The sequence below is a fragment of the Euprymna scolopes genome, chromosome 21 (genome assembly GCF_053919585.1).
Source record: "Euprymna scolopes isolate OS-2025 chromosome 21, ASM5391958v1, whole genome shotgun sequence".
Lineage (NCBI taxonomy): Eukaryota > Metazoa > Mollusca > Cephalopoda > Sepiida > Sepiolidae > Euprymna > Euprymna scolopes.
In genome coordinates, this window is record NC_136502.1 from 57,718,676 (window position 1) to 57,742,990 (window position 24,315).

Sequence of the window (24,315 nt, forward strand, 5' to 3'; positions counted from 1 at the left end):
GGTTAGTGATGAAGAAATTGCCTCCATGTCGAGAAAACTGTGTTTCTTTTGGGTTGTTGTTTTCGCTACGGTGTGTAAGGCATCTAAGCGTTTTGCCCGTAATTTTGTGGAGGTAACCATGATCATGTGCCTCGACTTTGGTGCCATGGTAGCGATCGTAGCGTGAATCCCTACGTAGTCAGTTTCTCCCCAAAGCGGTCAGGAATCATGAAACTTGAGTGGTGGTCGTCACGGTGACACGTGGCAGACAGTATGACGGCGTCCCCAAGTCAAAACGAGATCTAAATCATAACATCATAACAGCTCCCCCAGATCTCATTTTGGCTTGAATTGTCCAGTGCGGTCATAGTTGCATGTGTGAATGGAATCAACCCATGATGAAATCCTTAAACCGTTTAGGAAGCTGGCCTCGTGTTGACCGATTCCGAATCAGGTCCGATCTGTATCCGGACGGTAGTCGAGGGGTTTCTACGTATATGGGGTCCTGCAACGCTCTGTGTGCCCCTGCCTTGGGTGGAAGCGTTGTCTCTTCGGTAGATTGACGAGTTGGGTAGGGTAGAGGAGGTAGATTGGGGGACAAATGTTTTGGACGTGGTATTAATCGGCGGACATGTGCCCGGTGAACCCATTCACTCTGGCCATCATCATTTTTTATCTGGATCACCATGCTGTTGGTCTTGGCCACTTCGAAGGTACCGATCCAGGGTAGGTGAGATGCGTGAGCAATAGCTGATTGAGGCCGGTGGATTAGTACCTTGTCACCGACTTGTATTGGTTCCTTATTCATGTCCTTGTCTAAATTTGGGTCTTGGGCGTGGTCAGCTTCATTGTTGGCCAGCGCGACGTGTCGATGAACTTGTCTTAACAGGGCATTGACCTGCATGCCGTAAGCCGTGGGGCTGGGGTTTGTGATACTGTTGTCGGGTAATCTTGGCAAACCAATGTTGGGCTGCCGACCAGTGATTATATAGTGTGGTGACGCTCCAGTGGCACTGTTGATGGTAGCATTCATTGATGAGATGACGGATTCGAGGACGTCGGTCCACTCACAGTCTCTATCTTCGCACAGCATGTATATGGCGTTTTTCATCGTGCGATGCTGTCGTTCAATGTTACCTGAGCTTTGTGGTCGCCAGGCACAATGTAATTCCTGCGTGATTGATGTGAGTTGGCAAAAGATCCTGTATACCTCCCCCGTGAAGTGGGTTCCGCGATCGGATGAAACAATGCGTGGTATTTCCCGGTGTCGAAGGAAGAAACTGTAAATTCCACGGGCAGCATCGATCGCACGATCTCTGGAACACGGCACAGCCGTAAGGTGTCTACTGAAACTGTCCAGCATGGTTAGGATGTAGCGTTTCCCCTTTGAAATTGGCATCGTGACGAAATCAATGTAGATGATTTCGAACGGTCTTTCTCCACGTTTGCAGTGCCCGGTGGGCCAGACCTTACGTTTGCCATAGTTACCCTTCCGCTTGGCACATGTTTCGCAGGAGTTGACATACGTCCTGATGTCATGGTCCTTGCATTCCCACCAGTAGCCGGATAGATGTTCGCGCATGCGGGCGATACCTGAATGATTGATGCAGTCATGGGCCTGATGCAGGTACTTGGGACGGAGTTTGTATGGTACGACCAGTTTTGGGGAATGATTGTTGTCCCTAATCATCAAGACAGATGTGCCGGGCTCCAGGTAGAACTGGTGGATGTATTTGTTGAGTATGGGGGCCCGATGGTCATCGGGGTCGATGTTACAGTTTTTGCTGGAGTTATTCGTCTGGAGGGTTTTGATGATTCTCGACAGTGTGTTGTCTGTGCATTGCTCAGCAGCGATATTGATATGGTCACAATTGTATTTTGTGGGGATGGTCGATGAAGAGTGATAGGCAAAGAACGCATCCACAATATTCTTGTGGTGGCGGGTGTTCTGAGGTGTGTGTGCTTCGGGGATGAGCATTGATCCATCAATTTCGTCCATACACCAGGATGGGATGTAAATACGTAGGTCCGAACCCTGGATTCGGAATGTTTTGCCTGCAGGGTTGGCGTCAGCTGGTCTGTTATTTTTTCTTTGGCCATGACTTCTGCTGAGCATGTCGGCCCAGACATTGGATTCGCCCTCCACAAATTCCAGGACGAATTTATAGCATGCGATCTCTTCCTGCCATCTGCGGATTTTGGCATTGTTGAATACCCGCTGATCCAGATAGGTTAGTGATCTGTGGTCGGTGAAGATGACGAAGGGGCGGCTGTGTAGGAAGTAGTCGAATTTTGCTATGGCCCACTTTATTGCGTATGCCTCGCGTTCAGTTGTGGACCAGTTTTGTTCCGTGGTGTTAAATATGTGTGAAGCGACTGCTATGATCTTCTTTCCCCTGTCATCTTCTTGCATTAGGATGGCCCCACATGCGGTGTCACTCGCATCAGTGGTGAGCGTGAAGAGTTGATCAAAATCAGGGAATGAAATGACAGGAGGCGAGGACAGTCGTTTCTTTATCTTATTAAAGGCCTTGTCCGCCTGCTCAGTCCATGCAAATGGTTTGCCAGCCCTATTCAGTTCATGGATGGGGGTCATGATGCTGGAAAATGTGTCCGACCTGATTTGTTCCTGTACCCGTGTCTCCAGGAATTGCCGTATCCACACTAAACGACCTATGAGGCCTTGCAGTTCCTTTTTTGTTGTTGGAGGCTTCATTTCCATGATGGCGCGGACGTATTCGGGGTCGGCCTTGAAACCCTTGCTATTTACGATGCGACCGAGGAATTTTGCTTCGTTCGCGAGGAAGGTACATTTATCCGGATTCAATTTTAGTCCAAATTTACGTAGGGCGGTGAATAGTTGCTCCAGTGCCAGTATGTATCCTTCAAATGTTTTGGCGTGGACTAGGTTGTCATCAATGTACGAGGATATGTTGGTGCGAGATGTAACAGTGGCCAAGGCTTCAGCTATGCAGCGGGAGAAGATTTGTCCGGCAGATGTGAGACCAAAGGCGAGTCGTGTGTATTGGTAGCATTTGCCCTTCCATGTGAATGCAGTTTTGTGTCGATCACGCTCGTCGATAGCGATCTGCCAATAGCCACTGCGAAGATCAAGGGATGCAAAATATTTATTTCCTTCGCCGATTCTGTGGAACAGGTGGTCAATCGTAGGTATGGGGTAGGGGTCGAGATCGACTAGGACCTTGTTGAGTGTTGCTTTGAAGTTGGCAACTACCCGGATTGCCCCGTTCTTCTTGCGAACGGCAAATACACGGCTATTAAAACCCTTGGGGTCCTTGCATGGTTCGATGATCTCTCTGGCGGCCATGTGCATGATTTCAGCATCGACGTCAGCCTCGAGAGCCTGGGTGATTGGGTGTTGCTTCTGACAGCGGGATTGGCCATTGGTTGGTATTCGAACTGGTCTGATGAAGGTACCCTTTTCTCCCTTTTCGGTACCCATGATGTCGGCGAAGCGGATGATTAAGTCTGCTGTGGCCTCCAGTTCGTCGCGGTTTGGATGGTTGGGCAATGCCACACCCACATTACTCTGTAGCCAGTGTAGTTTTTCATTTAGTGTCTTGGGGCTGGGCTGTGTGAGTCTAGTGGAATGATCGATGGTGTGGGCTCCAAATGTGGTATCATCAGCTGGTATCTTCTGTGTAAGAGCTGGTAGTATTGCTGCCGTGTGAGTTATCGGAGTGGACGCGAGCGTGCGTCTGAATTCGATCGTTGATTTTTGGTGGTCGATTGTGTAGGAGTCTAGTGTGCTGTGACCAAGGATGCTTTGGCCGATCAGGATTGGAGATATAGCGGATGTTATCAGCATGTTGATCCCGTCGAACCTGGGTGAATCGTGGTTGCCGATGGCGATGCCACAATTAAGTTCGCCAAGGATATGGATGCTGCCGTTTATGCCTCTCACATGCACGTTGGATGGCGTTATTCGACGTCTGACCTCTTCAGGTATTCGAGACACTGGCATAATGCAAGTGGAGCAGCCTGAGTCCAACATAGATATGTCCGAGAACGTAGCTCCCTCGATCATGAAATGTGTGTTGACGAAAGGTGACTTCTGCGCCGAGTGTTGATGAAAGTTAAATATGTGATGGTGAGTCTGTTGGACCACGGGGTGAGCCATCACATCTCGCCTGGTCCGTATTGAAAATCCTCGGCCATGGTAGTGGGGAGAGTATCTTCCGGTGGCATATCCTTGTCGTCTGTTGCGATATATGCCTGGGCACGAGGTGGGTGCCGGTACCGACAGTTGCGTCCATGGAAGCATGCATAGCCTTTCATGTAGTTTTGGCAGATCTCAGCATCCTGATTGTGTTCATCATCCCTGCGCATCTGAAAATGGCCGCGAGTGCCAGTGGGTTTGGTGTTGCGCAGTGTTGTGGTATCTTTCCTTGCCTGTGGGCGGAGAGTTTGCCTGTTCACATTGTGTTCAGTTCGCCTGGTCCTTTGATCAGATCGTTGTGGCCTGTTTGCGTAGTACGCGATGGGACTATCATTGATTTCATCGTCCGTTTTGACACCACAGTCGATGTACCGCTGTACATCACTAGCTATCCCACCCGCCGTATAATGCTTATCCATTGTTTTGACGATGTGTGGGTATAAGCTCGGTGTCCAGGCTTTCACCTTCTCACTCATTAGCATTGCACCCATGAGAGAGAAGACAGTATCTGCAGGTATTTCCCGTGAGTGGTCTGACTTAAATTTTGCCTTTATGTGTACTGCAGCCTCTCTAATCGTGTTTTCCAGTCGGCCAGCGAAATCTGTCAATCTCTCCCCATCTCGACGCTGCAAATCCCAAGCCCGGCTGAGGTGCTGGAAGTTTGTCATTTGGCTGCCGTGGGTCGTTATGAGGTATGCTTTGAGTTGCTCGAAGGTAGATGTGTCGTGTTGGGAGTCCGTCATTTGCTGGAATATCCCTTCGTTCAGAAGCTGTTTGCAGATTCTGACAAACTCTTTTTCGATACTAGGGTGTGTACTGATTTCCGGCTTGACATGTATCATGTATGTTTTGTTTACATCCGTGATGAAGCGGTTAACATCGTTCCCGGGGTTGAACTTTTTTATGTCCTTTACCGAATCGTGTATGGCCTGTAATCTGATCATCAGATTGTAGTCGTTATTATCGGCTTTGGGCGTGGCGTTTAAGGTGGTCGATTTGAGGGTGGAGAGCATAATCTCTAGGTCCGCTTTTATTTCGAGGATAAGGGCCTCGTCTGGTCGTGATGTACTCGATTTTAGCTGGAGGAGTGCCGATTTCTGGTCTCTGATAAAACTGAGAAGTTCGTTACGGGTGCACCCTGAGTAGTCCATTCTACCTGTCGCACGCTTCTGACACCAGTTGTTATGTTATGAAGCGTATGGTGACAAGCAAAAAGAATAGACAACACAGGATTAAGATTTGAACGAACTCAACAATTTATTTTCTAATAAATAACACAGAATAATAACGAGCTGTCCTTGGGGTGAAGATGGCAGATTGTTGTTAGTTGTTGTTATTGTGGTTATAAGGCACGACGAAACCTTCGTTTGTAATAGTAGTAGCAGCAGTGCTGGTCTGGTTATAATCGTGTGTCAATAGCGATAGTTGTTGTTGTTAGAAGGCGCGACGAAACCTTCGTTTGTAATAGTAGTAGCAGCAGTGCTGGTCTGGTTATAATCGTGTGTCAATAGCGATAGTTGTTGTTGTTAGAAGGCGCGACGTAGCCTTCGTTGGTAATGGTAGTAGCAGCAGTGCTGGTTATAATCGTGTGTCAATAGCGATAGTTGTTGTTGTTAGAAGGCGCGACGAAGCCTTCGTTGGTAATGGTAGTAGCAGCAGTGCTGGTTATAATCGTGTGTCAATAGCGATAGTTGTTGTTGTTAGAAGGCGCGACGAAGCCTTCGTTGGTAATGGTAGTAGCAGCAGTGCTGGTTATAATCGTGTGTCAATAGCGATAGTTGTTGTTGTTAGAAGGCGCGACGTAGCCTTCGTTGGTAATGGTAGTAGCAGCAGTGCTGGTTATAATCGTGTGTCAATAGCGATAGTTGTTGTTGTTAGAAGGCGCGCCGAAGCCTTCGTTGTAGTAGTAGTAGCATTGGTCGCGACAGCCGTAGCGTTGTGGTGATGGCGAGGCTGGTGGTCCTTTTCCTGTCTTTTCCTTGGCTTCGCTAAATATAGCAAGCACGCGGACGTAGTTGTAGACAAACGGTTAGTGATGAAGAAATTGCCTCCATGTCGAGAAAACTGTGTTTCTTTTGGGTTGTTGTTTTCGCTACGGTGTGTAAGGCATCTAAGCGTTTTGCCCGTAATTTTGTGGAGGTAACCATGATCATGTGCCTCGACTTTGGTGCCATGGTAGCGATCGTAGCGTGAATCCCTACGTAGTCAGTTTCTCCCCAAAGCGGTCAGGAATCATGAAACTTGAGTGGTGGTCGTCACGGTGACACGTGGCAGACAGTATGACGGCGTCCCCAAGTCAAAACGAGATCTAAATCATAACATCATAACATGATTAACTGTTATATAGTTGAATTCCCTTTTGTATTCATGAATTTTTCAGCAGTAATTCAGTCTTTTTTCAGTAATTCATGTAAGTGCTAAGTCTGCAATATCTTGAACTTAATTAGCATCCTTATGAATTTAAGCTGCATTATTTTTATTAATATATATATATATATATATATATATATATATATATATATATATATATTAGTGGTCTGGCAAGACCATGGAGGAGACAACCGAAGGGCCAATAATACGATACGATGTGATACGAGTATATAGATATATCCATATATATATTTTATCACCAACTTGAATACCTTTTAACTAGTTGTCATCGCTTATGGCACTCTACCTACAATTTTTTGTCCTTTTTTGATTTCGTCCGTTTTTATTGTTTTCTTGTGAAGCTTGACAAGAATAGTGTGAAATCATTTACTAAGAGATCCAATGAGCAGCTATCATTACTAATTAGGAATAGATTTGGCTCGGACAGTACTAACCTGGATAAACACTTGTTTAATTTTTCCAGTGTGGTCTTTTCTGACTCTGAGAAACTGGTTTTATCCAAAGGTTTAAATTTTTCAGTTCCTCCCAAATGCATCAGTGATATTGAGGTTCTTATTGAATTTGAAATGATGTTTTCTCAGCTAAAACATCATGCAGCCCGTTCCTCAGATTCTCTTACAGCTATGAAAACTAATGTATCTAGTACCGCACATTCGTACAGCAACTCGTTAATTGATTCAAGGAATTTTGTTTGGAAAAAATCTCATTTTTCTACTGTTCTTAATTTAAAGAAAAATAAAGACATTTGTTTTTCCAGACCTGATAAAGGTGCCGGCATAGTCGTCCTGAACTGAACTGATTTTATTAGTAAAATGTTAAATATTTTAGATGATACTACTAAATTTCTTAAACTCGGTCCAGTCGACACATGCGATAATACTTTAAATATTGAGAATAAATTGCAAAACTGCTTGCACTTCTTATTAAAAAAGAATTATCTCTCTAAAGAGATTTATCAGAAAATTCGACCCACTAGATCTTTGAGACCTCGACTTTATGGTCTCCCTAAAATCCATAAAGATAATATTCCCTGTAGACCGATTTTATCCATGGTTGGCTCTGCTCAACATGACCTTGCCCAATGGCTCACTGAGCTACTTTCACCTGTCCGTGCACTCTATTCTACTTTATGTGTTTCTGATTCATTTACTTTCTCCAAAATCATTAGAGATACTACTCACAATCAAAACAATGCTTTCTTTTGCTCATTTGGTATCTCTAGTTTATTTACTAACGTGCCTATCGATAAGACTATTTCTATTTGCTGCGATGCACTTCTTTACCAGAAAAGTATTTTATTGAACTCCTTTCTCTCTGCACTAAATCCGTCGAGTTTAGTTTCAATAACGTGATGTACCAACAAATTGATGGAGTCTCCATCCTTGCCGACATTTTCGTTAGGTTTTACAAATTAAAACTTTTCAATTCACCACATAGCACCCCTGCTTTATATTTTCGTTATGTAGATGATACGTTTGCGGCTTTTCCTTCTCAGTACCTGGCTTTAGATTTTTTTAAACGTCTCAATGCCTTACATCACGCTTTATCTTTTACTATAGAAATAGAAAAGGACAACTCTCTCCCGTTTCTCAATGTGTTGATTGAAAGGTCCAGAGGAGGTTTTCTTACTTCTATATATAGAAAACCTACCTTTACCGATCTATATACTAAATGGTGTTCTTTTACTCATAAAACCACTAGGTTGACGTTAATTTATACGTTGGTACATAGGGCCTTGGTTATTTGTTCCCTTTGTCGACTAGATACTGAAATTACTAAAATTAAGGAAATTCTGGTTGATAATGGCTACCCAGAATTCTTGATTGATAAATGTATCAAATTCAAAATCAAGCAATTTAATAAAGATGTAACCTTTGGCTCTTCAAAGTGTCCTGTTTATCTTAAGTTGCTGTGGGTTGGTGAAAAATGTGTCCCGCTCATCAATCAACTGTTTTCCGTCTGTTGTACCTAGAGTTATTTTTAATACGAAACCTGCATTTTCTTCTTTCAAAAAGGACGGTTTGCCTTGCACAAAACTTAACAATATTATATACAAATTCCAATGTCAGTGTGATGCAGTCTATGTCGGGCGAACCAGCGTTCATTATGAGACAAGAATTGGACAACATGTTCTTTCAGGTTTTTGAAATAAAAATAAAAACAAAATTATCCTCAACCCCACCCACAATAATTTAGATTCTGCAATTAGAAATCATCTACTGGATAACCCAAAATGTGGGCAGGCTTATTAGGACGACTTTTTTTCAATCTTATTTCGAGGCTGATCGAGTAATGATTTGAAAACTCTCAAATCCATCTCTATTGCACACCTTAAACCCTCTCTCTGTAGGCAGAAACAGTTTATGAACACGCTGGACTTTTTGGGCGAATTGTAGAGAGATATTTCAGATATGTTTCCACACTCCCTTTTTCCTCTTTTTTTTTTCCCCCCCCCATATATTTATATGTGGATTATCATTCCCCATTCGTGATAGTTTAATACTTTTTTTTTTTAATACTCATTATATATATATATATATATATATATATATATATATATATATATATATATATATATATACACACACACATGTTAATTCATTTTATCCTTTCCCCCACCTTTTTCCTGTACATATATTATATTATAATTGTAAATTAATCCTTCCCATGTTCATTATAATTTTAATTTCAATCCCATATTTTCTTTTTTAAAAAAAAGTTCGAAAATGCCATCATTTGCCCCTGATGAGGATGGCGAAAGACGTCTACGGTCTAAAAGAATTCTTTTCTCTGTTATATATGTATGCATGTATATATATCTTAATCCTGACACAACACGCAAATGCTTAAATGTTCATTGATCTGTGTATGCTGCTCTTGCAGACACAGATCAATCAAGTTTCAGCACTTCCATGTTGTGTTGAGATTAATATATATATATATATATATATATATATATATATATATATATATATATATATATATATAAATCCAGGCTTGAGATGTTCGAAAATAGAGACTAATGAATAGAGCGGTGTTGTTAGATAGTACTCATTAACAAGAGCAAAATTTGCTGCTAAATCAGCATCAAAAAACCTGTTAAACAAATTGTTTATTCGTACATCCCTGCTATGATCTATAGATTTTGGTTTTACTAATAGTTGAAAAACAATAAATGTTCATCATTAGTATCAGTATGAGTATCGAATGATTCAGGGTCGCCTGACAAAGTCTCATTGACTGAAACAGATGGTTGTTTGTAGTGACCAAATGTAACTGTTTACCTTCAAATAAATAAATAAATATATATATATATATATATTAATGAAAATAATGCAGTTTAAATTCCTAATTTAACTTCCTACTAATTAAGTTCAAGATATCGCAGACTTAGCGCTTACATAGACTGAATTACTACTGAAAAATTCACAAATAAAAAAGGAATTAAACTATATAACAGTTAACCATAAACTTAACTTAGATTGTAAAATAGAAAATGCGTCTCATGAGCTGTTTACTATGTAACTGTATTTGATATTTAAAAACAGAACAACTATTAAATTCATTGCTCATCAGTGTTACTGATCAAAATACCACTTTCTCAATAACCAAATGCTGACAGAATTCAGTTATTATTTCACTTATATATATATATATATATATATATATATATATATATATATATATATATATATACATATGTATATATTAATGTTGGGACGATTAATTGGAATCTGAAAAACTGAAACTTTTTGAAGTATTGAAATCTAATATTGGAAAAATTTGAGCCTAATTTCCAATTCCAATAATGATTCTTTTAATATTTTTTAAAACTTAATTTAACATTGCTGACACTAATGATAAATATTTATTGTTTTTAAACTATCAGTAAAAAAATCTATGGGTCATAACCGGGATGTATGAATAAACAATTTGTTTAACATGTTTTTTAATGCTGATTTAGCAGCAAATTTTATTTTTATAAATGGTATTAATATTAATTTAGTTATATTGTAAACAACGACAAGTTAACTCCCTTTTTTGGCTTGCTGGTAAACATTCAGCAAAGAGACATGCACCATCTACACCGTATTTTCAAATAAAAGGCATAGGTGCATTAACATTTTTAATATCTCTCCTTTCGTTTTCTATTGAATTTAAATTATTATTTTGTACTTTAAATCATTGACAATGAAATTATTACTCTATCTTTCAGCGTTCATGTTGAGGAATTGTACAATTACAACCATGTGTGAACCAGAAATCAAACATTCTTCATCAGTTATACTTTTGTTCCTTATTTTTGGATCCATGCAACCATTACATATATATTTTTATTTTTATTGTTTAGATAATGTATATTTTAATGAGATAAATTACTAATTAGCTATCAGACATAAGTAATTTAAAATGTAAAAAGTTAATTAACTATTGACACCAACCATCAACCAATATAGCAATCAGTTTCTGCTGGAATTGTTCAATAACTATAATCACATTAAACCAAAATTTTCATCAAAATTCAGAAACAGTATTAGCTTAATTGATTAAAAAAAATATGGCTTGATATAAAAATTGGATTTCTCAGAAAAATGTTCACATTTCATACACAAAACCTATGGATTAGTACTCTTAACAAGTACATAATTCAGTTCATCATGCATTATGGTTTGATAAACAATGTAGAATTTCCCTCTAAAAAAAATCAACAATATAAACAGTAAGAAATTATCAACTTTAAACTATAAAATGATGTAATAATTACACAGAAAATGGTCATAGTCAGCTAACATACTTCCTAACTTCTGGTATGGCTGCAACCGGAAGCAGTGACGAGGCAAATCAGTTCCTTCACTTTTTTCTCTTACGCCTATATCTCCCCTGTGCATGTACTCTTTTTTATTACGTTTTTCTAATCATTTTTTTTTTTAATAATCATTGAAAAGTTTTTTCAGTCTTATTTTAATTAAGAATTATTGTAATTAGTTTTATTTTGTTTTCATTATTTTTAAGTATACTTTTTAAATAGATGTACTAATAAATGTGCCGCCTAGTGCTGAATGAAAGCAAAGGGGATAGACAATTTCCATTCAAATCAAGTCGGCAACGACTCGAGAAAATTTAGCCAAGTTGCTCAAGAATTATACATATTAAATCGTCAATTTAATTCTTTCTTTATTTCAGTTAAAGAGAGGGAAACTTATCGCCATACTTTTCCCTAAACAGGTCAATTGAACTTATATTAAGTAGAATACTTAATATTATTATTACTATTTTTTTTTGATAAAGAGTAGACAATGCATTGCTCCCCTAAATCTCGCTTCTCCTAATTTGTCTCTCACTCCTTGTTTAGAACGAGTGATTTTTCTGACAAAGGGAGAAGAAAAAGCTGTATTATAAGTTGGCAGAATTTTTGCATTAGCAGTCGCCTGAGATGCCGGAAAATTTCTGGTTCTATTTCTATCCTTGTAACCATGTCACTAATAAGGGTGCTGGGGGTAAATGTTTTTCTGGGCTGACATTATAGTACGGAATCCAAACCCTGGACTAACCACTAAGGAGGCTGTCCTATTAGCAGGTGCAAAGTACTGGAGCTGCTGTATTGCCATTTAGTGAATGGATTCTGGACTTTGCAGTAGCTTCTAGTGGGGCTTCTTGATGCCATATTAGTGGGTAATTGTTATGGCTTTACCTTATAATGGTCTACAAAAATAAATATTTCTTCACTTCTTTTTTTTTCTTACTTTTCCTCTCTGCCCTGCTCTAACCAAGTCTGTCAACTTATTCCACAAATCCTAAAACTCCATCATGAAAAGTCTCCAGAAAGAATACATGATTAAACCCAGAACTCCAACTTCCAATGCAGACCCCGACTACCATGTCTCCTTCTCTAACATCAGGAGTCTATGTTCCAATCTTCTAGAGGTTGAAATCTAATTATAGGAAACCAAACTAGATCTATTCTTCCAAAGTCAAACTGGCATTGGACCAACTATTTCCCTAGACAAATTCGTAGTTAAAGGATATTTTAATTTAACATCCAAATCTGACCCTCAAAATCGACATGGGCATGGAATATGTACCTACATTAAAGATGGCTTTTTATGTGGTAGGGACATCTCGAGAGAAGACTCTAAATTTCCCTATATGTGCTTTTGGATTGCATTTGCTCACACCACTGCGTTTATATTTGCCCTCTATCACCTCCATAACAGCAGTTACTATCTTTAAGAGTATATCTGAGAAAATTGACCACATCCTGTCTGCTCATCCTTTGGCTAACATTCACGTTCACGATGTGGAATGGTTAGCCGACTCAAACAAGACAGATGATAAGAGGACGTTCTGTTACGATTTCTCCATTGTTTATGACCTAACTCAGATTGTTCACGAACCCTTGTGCCTGACACTGATGGTCAGTATGCAAGTCTGCTAGACTCTTTTCTCATAACTTGCCCTGACCTATGTTTGTCTTCCGTTCTATCTCCACTGAGATCTTCCAATCACTCAGACATACCTCATATATACATATATCAGATCTACCTCTACGTTCCATGTTTAAAAAGAATGTGTCTTCCATAATATCAGACATGACGGAATAAATAATTGTAAGTATAAACTGCTTAATACCCTCCAAAAAATTTCAGCAAAAACCTAACAGCCAGCTGTGGTTCTCTCCAGAATGTGCTGCTGCCATTGTACACAGAAATCACTATTTCCATAGCTACCAACGTAATAGATGTACTGAGACTAAAGCCACCTTCAGAACTGCCAGCAACCACTGTAAAAGAGTAATAAAAAACACGAGAAAGTTGTATGCTCAGTCCATCAAATCTAAAGTAGCTGAGCAGTGGCTTGGTTCCATCAATTTTAGCAAATAACAAACAGGGTCCTGAGCAGAAGTGTGTGCTCTAGTCCAACCATCATCAATAAACCTGATGTAATCTCATCAGCATCAGACAAAGCCAAAAACTTTGCAGCTAATTCTACTCTATGTGATCAGGGCCGCCAACCTCCCATATTTCCTCTTGTGTCTGAAAACATGCTATGCGACTTACAAATATCTGTGCATGATGTTGCCAAGCTAATAATCTCAATTCCAGTAAAGCAACGGGTCCGAACGGCATTCCTATAATAGTGCTCAAAAAGCTTCCACCAGAACTAGCTCCCATACTTACAAAGCTGTTTAAGTGTTGTCTTAAGGAGAATTGCTTCCCAACACTCTGGAAAATCTCATCAGTATGTCCCATATTTAAAAATTCAGGTGATCGCTCATCTCCCTTTCAATACAGATCAATCAATCTCCTGTGCATCATGAGTAAGTTGCTAGAATCTGTGTCAAATAGAGAAGTAGTCAACCACCTCAGCAAAAATAACCTCCTTAGTGACATGCAATATAGCTTCCATTCTGCTAGATCTACAGCAGATGTGCTAATAATTACATCTCATAGGATTAGCGAATCTCTTGATGGAGGCTTCCTTTGCAGAGTAACTGCCCTTGGCATATCAAAGGCCTTTGATAGAGTGTGGCATAAATGTCTGCTCCACAAAATCTCTGGCTAGGTATAGCTTGAAATGTCTTTTCAATTATTAAATCATTTCTTTCTGATAGATTCATATGAATAGTGGTTGATGGACAGAAATCAGAAGCTCACTGTATTAAAGCTGGAATCCCTAACAGGTTCATCCTCGGCCCAACTGTCTCCCTGATCCACATCAATGATCTCCCAAATCACATCCTAAGATCATTTGTAGACATTTATGCTGACGACACTACCATCTATGAAAACACTTCAAAGGCAGTAAACGATCAAGTTCTCTCTGATTCTCTCTCCTCTGATCTTGATCACATTGTGCAATGGGGAAAAAGGTGGCTGGTTAATTTTAATACATCTAACACCAAATTTCTAACTTTCCATCATCAATGCTCTGATCCCCGTCTAGCATCAATTGAAATGAGTGGTTCTCGTCTTGGGGAGACTCCATGTTTTGAGAAATTTCTAGGTCTGACCTTTACTCCTGATCTGAGATGGAGCACATGCATCAAATCTGTTGCAAGAGCTGCAGGAAAAATGGTGGGATCCTTCTACCGCTCCAGTAGATATCTCACTGCTGATGCAATTCTCTACCTGTATAAGAGCCAAGTATGTCCAAGGATGGAGTTCTGTTGCCACATCTGGACAGGAGGTGCTAGAAGCAGCTTATCCTGCCTTGAGTTCAAAATAGACTTCATAGCATAGTGGAGGGATACCCTTTTTTCTTCCCTGCAACTTCTTTCCCACAGAAGAGCCTGTCTCTGCTTTATCATTATTTTCATGGCAAATGCTCGTCTGAGCTCCAATCTAGGGTCCACCCTATCCTGATTTTCATGAAAAACACTTTAGCTGAAACCACTATCAATAATTTTCCCCACTCTTTATCTGTGCCTAAACCTAAACATAGATACCATGAACAAAGCTTCTTTCTTAAAACTGCATGCCTGTGGAACTCTCTTCCGTTTTCCTGCTTTCCAACTGACTACAATATGGTTGTCTTCAAGTTCAGTGTGAACAAATTCTTGATGAGCCATCCTCTTAAGTAATCCAATTTACCAAATTTCCACTATCAACGATGACTATGACATGTTCTCTTGACCACTGTACACTCATTAACCCTTATCCTTGGGTGACCTCTGGGCCTTGATAAGTGGTAACTCCTTTGTAAAAAAAAAAAAAAAATCATCAATTCTGTTCCTGTGTGTTGCTTGGTACTCAGTGGTAACTCTGGTGAAGGCTCTGACTGTTGAAAAAAACCTGTCTGATCAATCATCACTATCTCTATGTTGTGAAAAGATCAAAAGGGCAAATCATCCTGCACTGGTCACCTAAGTCTGTATCATTGGCAAGCAAAGGTCATTTGAACCCAATAAAATAAAAAATAACACTTTGACCATGGGTTTTCAAACTGTGGTCAGCGGACCACAGGGGTCCACAAGGACAAGACAGGGGCTCCGCAGCCAGACAGCAAATACTTTTTATGGGTAATTTGATTTTATATATGTTTTTTTAATCAATATTTTTCTTCTTATAATCTGTAAATGTATGTACCTAAAATTTTGACTTTGTAGTTAAATTTAAGCTCTTTCCTTTAATGGAACCCCATCAGCACCGCCAATTTTAAATTTTGTCTGATGGTTTTAATTTAATAAATTTTTAATAATAAATTAATAAATGTGGTAAACTAAATCTATTTTAACCATTTTTTTATTCTGGTAGTTAATTATCTATTACCATGCAACTTACGCACTAAAAATTCAAAATATGTATTTTTAACAAAATTTGTTTCTTTTATTATCATGATTGATACACATAAGGTTATTGATAGTTTTTAATTTAAAGTACGTAGTTAAAATTTGTAATATTAAAATACTTGTTACTTATTATTTATAACACCTTATTTTAACCTACTTCATAATTAAAACAAATGAAAAATTTGTTGTCCTTCGTAATGATTTTATTTATTGGCCGACATACGGAAGAACTTTCTTTAAATAAATAGTTTAAATTTATTTCTGCTACTTAATCCATATGCCTTTTTTATTTGAAATAATTTTTGGTTATTTTCTTTATTCTTTTTATGTTCTGTAGCATTGGCTTGATTACTGACGTGTGCGTTTTTCAATTTTAAATGTCAAAAGGGTTTGAAATAATAAACGTTTTGTTTTGGGATTTTATTCTAATGGTAGAAATACGTTTAACCTCTTTAATACAACACAATTCACTTTTCAGTTGAACATTTATTAAATTTGTTTACAGTGCGTATATGGCAAATATGAAAACAGAAGCAAGGTACTTGATCGGCACAAATCCTACACTCCAAGGTTTCATTTTTATGAAATGTATTTTTTTCTTTTTCCTATGATTTTGAACATTTATAAAAATGTTAAGAGTTATTTGTTATTGCTGTTGAAATATATTCAACGTTGTGTTCCTGCATAGTTTTTTTACACAAAATTAAATCTCCTGCGTAGTACAGAATAGGATTACAACAGGGCTTGAGCATTGATCGCATGTCAGGAATTCTTAATGTCTGAATATCTGATTTTTACTTATTTATGTTCATAAATGACTAAGCTTGCATTATTTATACGAAAAATATTTTATCAAATTTTGCTGTTTCAGGGTGCAAACTTTATTGATGGATAAATTTTTGAAATGGAAAGCTCATGATGAAATCAATTCAGAATCTGATACAGAGACAGAAGAGATTGTTCAGAAAAACAAATTAAGAAAATATAATGCGGAGTATATTCGATTTGGATTCATTAAGTGTGTCTAATGCTAACAGACCACAGTGTTTACTTTGTCATAAGTTGTTGTCGAATGAAGCCCTGAAGCCAGCTAAATTGCAGCGACATTTAACAATACTACATCCTCAATTTGCCACAAAATCAAAAGATTATTTTTGAAGAAAAAAGAATGATTATTTAAAGCAGACAAAAACTTTTGCAATGTCAATAACATCAACTCATTATTACGGACATCTTATTTAGTGGCACTAAGAGTGGCTTGTGCTAAGAAGGCCCATAATATTGCTGAAGAACTTGTATTGCCCTATGCAATAGACATGTGTGAGGCAGTTTTAGATGTAAAATGTGCTGCGAAATTGAAAGTTGTGCCACTGTCAGATAACACAATTGCACAAAGAAGAGAAGATATGTCTGAAGACATAAAAACTCAGTTAATTGACAGCGAAAACAGGCATTTCTAAATTACAATTGATGAAAGCACAGATATTACCAGTGAATCTCAACTTATGGTGTATGTACGATATTGTTGGGAAAGTGAAATGCTTGAAGATTTTCTGTTTTGTAATCCTATGTCCACTAGAACAACTGGTGAGGAAGTTTTTAAAGTATTGGACTCTTTTCTTTCTCAATCAGGCTTGTTATGGAGCCAGTGTATTGGCATATGTACAGATGGGGCGGCGTCAATAACCGGTATTCACTCAGGTGTTGTGGGGCATGTTAAGAAAGTAGCACCTAATATCGCTGCAACACATTGCACGATTTATTGAGAAACTCTGGTTGTCAAAAAAATGGATACTTCTTTGTCCAAAGTCTTGTCATCTTGTATTAAAGTGATAAATTTCATTAAAACCAGACCACTGTTTAGTCATTTCTTTGCAATACTCTGTGGTGAGATAGGGGCTGAACATTCAAGTCTGTTGTGTCATACAGAGGTAAGATGGCTATCACGAGGTAAAGTAATTCAGCGTTTGTTTGAACTTAGATAAAAACTGTTGATGTTTCTATATGTTCATGATGCTGAACTGGCTTCGATAATGGCCGATAAAATTTGGCTTTGCAAAGTTGCTTATTTGGCAGACATATTCAACAAACTTAATGAACTGAATTTATCTCTACAAGGAAGGAATTCAAATATTTTATTTAGTCATGACAAAATACAAGCCTTCAAGAAAAAACTGAATATATGGATTACAAAAGTTAATAAGAAAACTTTAGATATGTTCCCAAAACTGGACGAATATCTCAGCAACAATGATTCAGTTAATGTTGATTTAATAATTGTAGATGTTAAACAACATTTGATATCACTAGCCGGACATTTTGACAAATATTTCTCGAAAGATATTCCAAATAATATTGAAAATTTTGACTGGATCAGAAATCTGTTTAATGTTGAAATAGCTGATAGCATGCTCACAGGAAATAAACTGGAAGAACTGGCTGAAATTTCATGTGACAGAAGTTTAAAAATCAGTTTTATGCAGAAACAAGTTTCAAAATTCTGGCTCACTGTAGCCTCCGAATATCCATTGTTATCTCAAAAGGCAGTTAAGATTTAGTTATCGTTTGCAACAACATACTTATGCAAAGCGGGATTTTTGGCACTGCCTAATCTAAAAAACAAATACAGATCCAGACTTGTTCCAGAAAGTGACTTATGTGTATGTTTGGCAGTAATATGGCCAAGAATTGACAGTTTGTGCAAAGCCAAGCAAGCACATCCTTCTCACTAAGTGTGCATTGAAAAATCCTATGTGTGTGTAATTATTAAATACTATTGCTGTTTTCATTTAATATTAATATTTTAAGCATTATGAACTTTTCTTGCTCCTAGCTGTTAATATTGTTGTCACTAGATTAAAAATCACAGACGATTGATCTTCGGCCTACGGCTGATTAAAAACCAGTGAGAAATACAGATTACACCCAGTCGTTATCATGCCACAGTTATCAGAAGAAAGGTGACACCAAGCAATCGGACATTTTACTGCCAGAGCGTCAATTCCATAATCGTTTATAAGGTAAAGCCTGAAATATAAAGGGGTCCGCAAGTCAAGAAGTTTGAAAAATTCTGACTTAGAAAACTGGTATTTTTGGATAAAGTAACAATAATTATTTGTAGAAAGACTTTACAAATGGTCATTCACAAGTCTTCAACTTAATATTCATTACTGGACAGTGTTAAGTCTGTGCGATTTCTGAGTTTAGTGATTTCAACCCCAAGTCCAAGCATCAGTAGCTTAACGGTGTGTAGCCGGCGGCTGAGCAAAACTGAGTCTTTCTTAACAGTGTGGATTCAGTGGACAAGTAAAGCTGAGTCCATGAAGATCGCTATTCTTCGTCTTAAGTTGACAATCAGAGGGGCATAATCCACTCCTCTCAATAGAATTTAATTCATAATTCTTCATAATACATTATCGGTAATCTTCTACAATTCCCAACTCTGGAAAATACATTATTAAATCATGAGTAGCCAATTGATTTTTAGATCCATGCCTCTCTTTTCTTTTTCTTCATCTATTGTCCATCTCTCCCTGTTACCGTAAATGGAGGTTCCTCCTTCTTTTTATGCTCGTCTCCAAAATCATACATGCGCTTCCTTAAATTGCATTAAGCACAATTATTCTGTTTAATTTTTTATCAAAACTCAATTACAGGAAAGGTCCTATGGCAGGCAATTCAATTATCAATCACTGATGTGGATGTGTGTGGTCCCCTTCTCAGCTCTGACAAGCAATTTACCACTTGACACACTACAGAAAATCGGTCAGTGATGTCTTGCTTCAGATTCTGGCTACCATAATAATAATTAAAAAAAAAAACAAAAACAAAAAAAAGCAGATAGCCAAACCTTCCCCTGAAATCAGCTCCCAGCAAATTTTCTCAACAAGATTGCCTTCAGTGAAATATGTTTAATATGCCTGGATAAAAGCCCATTACGTTTTTATCAAAACAAAAACCAATTTTTATTTCACAAATCCTCAGCGAAGTAAATTTAACAAGGCCCTTCTCTTCATCATCAGATTTCATTTAGTTTTGTTGACCCAAATAACAGAAAGGTTTTCTTTGAGAAAAAAACAGAATATTGCTTTATCAATCCCGTTTTTTTATGACCCTTATAAGCATTTAACACAGTTCAAACTTTTTCCTTTTTTTTGCCTCTGTCTTTTCTTTTGTTTCTTTTTAACCATCTGAGTCTCAATGTTTGTCTTCATGGTATATCCACCCGTTTTTAATCCGCTAACATTGATTCCATCTCAACCACTCAATATCATCATTAATTTGAATGATTTTAGTACTCCATCAAACAAATGCACCATTGTATGAGACAGCGAGACAGCAAACAAAGTAAGATGAGTTTTCTTCATGATCTTCTCTCAACCAAATGGCAGACATTTTATGACTTTTGTACTTGATTCTAGCATGAGCTATTCTTGAGCATGCCATTGAAGCAACAAACCTTTACCTTCAAAATGATATTATACATCTGGAATGTGTTCAGCAGTTGGCATTCAGTATAGACTAAATCTGTTCTCACTTAAGCTCTAGATGATTTTAGGAGACTTGATTCTAGCATAGAACATCATCAACAGAAATTTATAAATCTACTTTTCAAAGAGTTTTTACCAAGTCTGTGTAGACATTCACCAAAAATGTAATACCATCACTTTCTTTTTTATAGAAGAAAGGTAGCATTCTCTACTTTTTTTTTTTTTTTTTTTTTTTTTACAAAGGCATCACCACATTATCAAGGCCCAGAGGCCACTCAAGGATAAGGGTTAAAGAGTGTACAGTAGAAATTGGTCAATATAGTAATCATTAGTAATGAAAATTTGGTAAATTTAATAACTTATATGGAACGGCTCATCAAGAACTTATTTACTTTAGACTTGAACACAACCATATTGTAGTCAGCCGGAAAGCAGGAAAACGGAAGACAATTCCACAGGCGTGCAGTTCTAAGAAAGAAGCTTTGTTCATGGAATCTACGTTTAGGTTTAGGCACAGATAAAGAGTGGGGGAAATTATTGATAGTGTTTACAGCTAGACGAGTGTTTCTTGTGAAAGTTTGGCGAGGGGGGACCATAGATTGAAGCTCAGTTGAACACTTTCCATGAAAATAACGATACATCAGAGACAAACTCGCAACATCTCTTCTGTGAGATAGAGGTTTGCAAGGAGGAGAAAAGGACATCTCCTACGAGGCTACGAAGTCTATTTTGAACTCTATCAAGGCAGGACAAGTCCTTTCTAGCAGCTCCTGCCCAGATGTGGCAACAGTATTCCATCCTTGGACGTACCTGGCTCTTATATAGATAGAGAATAGCATCAGCAGTGAGATATCTACCGGATCGATAGAAAGATCCCACTATTTTTCCAGCGGCCTTGGCAACAGATTTGATATACGTGTTCCATTTAAGATCAGGAGTAATGGTCAAGCCCAGAAGCTTGTCAAAACTTGAGGCCTCCTGAAGACGAGAGCCATTCATTTCAATTGATGACAAATGTGGATTAGAATGTTGATGATGTAAAGAGAGAAGCTTGGTTTTAGATGCATTAAAAGTAACCAGCCACTCCTTTCCCCATTGTACTACGTGCTCAAGATCAGAGGAGAGAGAATTGGAGAGAACTTGGTCGTTTACTGTCTTAGATGTGCTACCATAAATGGTAGTGTCGTCAGCATAAATGTCTACAAATGATGTAAGGATATGATTTGGAAGATCATTAATGTAGAGGTTCTGTCATGATTTGTATTTCTACTCCGTGAAACAGCCTACAGTCATGATAATTGCTACCATATCCAAGTTTAAAGTGGCCATGGGCAAAAATTAAAACTCTATGTAGATGTAAATATTTTTTACCTGTCTCTTTACATGGCTTGTGGCATTGTGCCATTGTTTTGCTAAATAAATTTTATCTAATTTGATTTATATACAGATAAATTATTTGTAATACATTAATTTCTATACACTAATTAACGAAATATTTTTATCAAAAGTAGAAAGTTGATCTTGTGCTAACTTCGACAGCCTTGTAACACTCGCTTTTCTCTCTATTTTGTTCGTTAGTCCTCACATTTCATGAGCAGTGTTTCTGACAAAGGGGGAAGAATTGTTGTTTTCTGGATCAGCTGTTATTTTGAGTGGTTGGTAAATAGAAATTTTCAATCTTTATTCAATCCATCTATCTTATCATGGTGTGATTTTTACCGTTGACATATAGCAAAAGAAGAGTGAACCAAAAGCTCCCTTTTTATTAAGTACTAAATCAAGGTGTAGGGGAGGGCACCATTCATTTCCCAGGATTACTCCACTTGCCTTTAATCTTCACCTTCTATTGCTGAGTGTTTAGCAAGTGGATATCATGTATCATTTTTAAGTGTTTGGTATGACTCCTCCAAGAATTATACTCTGATCTCCTGGTCTATTAACAAACACTCTTAACATTTTATGCTAAATGGTCACACTCATTAGAAAATCATTAATTTTTATCAAATTGCATCATCACACATTTTAAGATATTTTGAACGTTGTCTCATACCTTCAGGTTCGGATGATGGTATTGTCTTTTTCTTTCTGGGACGGATAAGTTTCCATCTTGGGATCACCTCTTCTGGAGGTGGGAGTTGAAAAGGAACTGACCGGGTCTGGGTCAGCAACACAGGAAATGGGTGCAGGTAAGAAAGACCGACTTGTCGTAGATTTTCACTGGCATTGGCTTGCTGAAATGAACAATCCATTTAGATGTACATTATTTATACTAATAAGCATATCCTCCCCCTCTCTAAGTAGTACACTTTTGTAAGCTGTTAAGATATGTAGCATTTTCCTATCAAGCTAACAAAACACAAGACTATTTTCTTACCAAACTGAGAAATCATGTTATTTTCATTAATATATTATTTCAATTATCCTCCAATCATCAGATATGCAATAGTAATAAGCAATATTATAATGAAGCATTAATAAGACTTGGATAAAATAAGGAAATTAATTTTTTTAAGAGTACACTGGAAAGAAATGCAATACCTCTTGTTCAGCTCCCTCTCACCTAACTGAAACTCTTTAAAAACATGATGACAGTACAATAAAAAAAAAAGCTTAAACCAGGCTTGGGATCAAACAAACTCATCTTGCCTCCTCCCTTGAGGCTTGCATTCACAAATATCCATGGGCTTAGAACTAATTTAGCTGATGTTGAAGTGTTTCTCCTAACAAATACCTACTGAGACTAACCTACACTCCTCCATCCCCTCTAGCTACTTTAACATGCCTGGATATCTCCCACTCTGCCTTAAGGACTCTGACAGACATATGCACGGACTTGGAGTTTACATTCGTAATACACTTCCCTTGACGAGAGAAACAAACCTAGAATCGGATGATCAAGCCCTTATGTGCTTTAGACTAATTATGCAACACAACATTAGCTACTTTTACTTTCTCTACCGCTCTCCATCGACCCAATACTGCATCATAATAAACAAAGTCTCTGACAGCATAGACACAGCACTCTTCATCAACACTAGTGCACAAGTACATGTATTTGGTGACTTTAATGTCCATCACAAAAACTGGCTTGGATTCTCTACTTACACAGATGCAGCGGGCAGCACAACTCATAGCTTCTCTATATCTTACTCCCTATCACAAATTGTTACTTTTCCAACCCGTTTCCCTGACCAGGAAGAACAACACGCATCACTTTTAGATCTGTTTTTGACGACAGTTCCTGATGATTGTATAACGAATGCCGACAGCCCACTTGGGAAAGCTGATCATGCAGTGATAATGGTTGAAATCGCCCTAAACTCTAGAGCCAGTGCTCAAAACAACGAGATATTATAAAAAGGCTGACTGGGAAGCCATCAGAGATCTTATCAGAGATGCCCCATGGGGAAATATTTTTTCTCTTCCTGCTGAACAGTGTGCAAACGAGATCACTGAATGGTTCAAAACTGCAATCGAAGCACATGCTCCCATGCGGAAATTCTATAGCAAGCCCCACTCTCTCCAGTGGTTTACTTCGACTTGCGCAACTGCCATTGCTCAAAGGCAGCATGCATACCGCAGATTTAACCGACATAAGTCCAGTTCAAACAGACAGAAGTACATAGAAGCTAGAAGTAACGTTAAGAAAGAAATAGTGGCAGCTAAGAGAGAATTTACGGAAACCAATAAAAAACGCATCGAAGCACAAAAACTAGGAACTTGTGACTTCTGGAAAATCTACAACAGTGTAGTAAATAATGGGCAATCAACAATTCCACCACTAACCAACAATCGCGAGGTTGTTCGCTCAGCTACCGACAAGGCTAACATGCTTGCCAGTCGGTTTGCCTCAAACTCCACACTGGACCCTTCCAACCACCCCCTACCTGAATTTCCTATGCGGACAGACGCAACGCTAGAGGATCTGAAAATCACGCCTGCTCAGGTGCATGCTATCATAAAAAACCTTGACACTTCAAAAGCAT

General features: G+C 38.3%; 1 protein-coding gene across 6 annotated transcripts in view; it reads right to left on the reverse strand.

Annotated features, from left to right (window-relative positions):
- Nucleotides 1-24,315, reverse strand: part of LOC145242387 (androglobin-like) — a 337,568-nt gene that overhangs the window by 177,144 nt on the left and 136,109 nt on the right. For all 6 annotated transcript variants that reach the window (XM_080105409.1, XM_080105408.1, XM_080105404.1 and 3 more), the window contains one exon: nucleotides 22,380-22,560. In XM_080105409.1, the coding sequence (XP_079961535.1) occupies nucleotides 22,380-22,560 (181 nt within the window). The remainder of the gene's footprint in view (nucleotides 1-22,379; nucleotides 22,561-24,315) is intronic.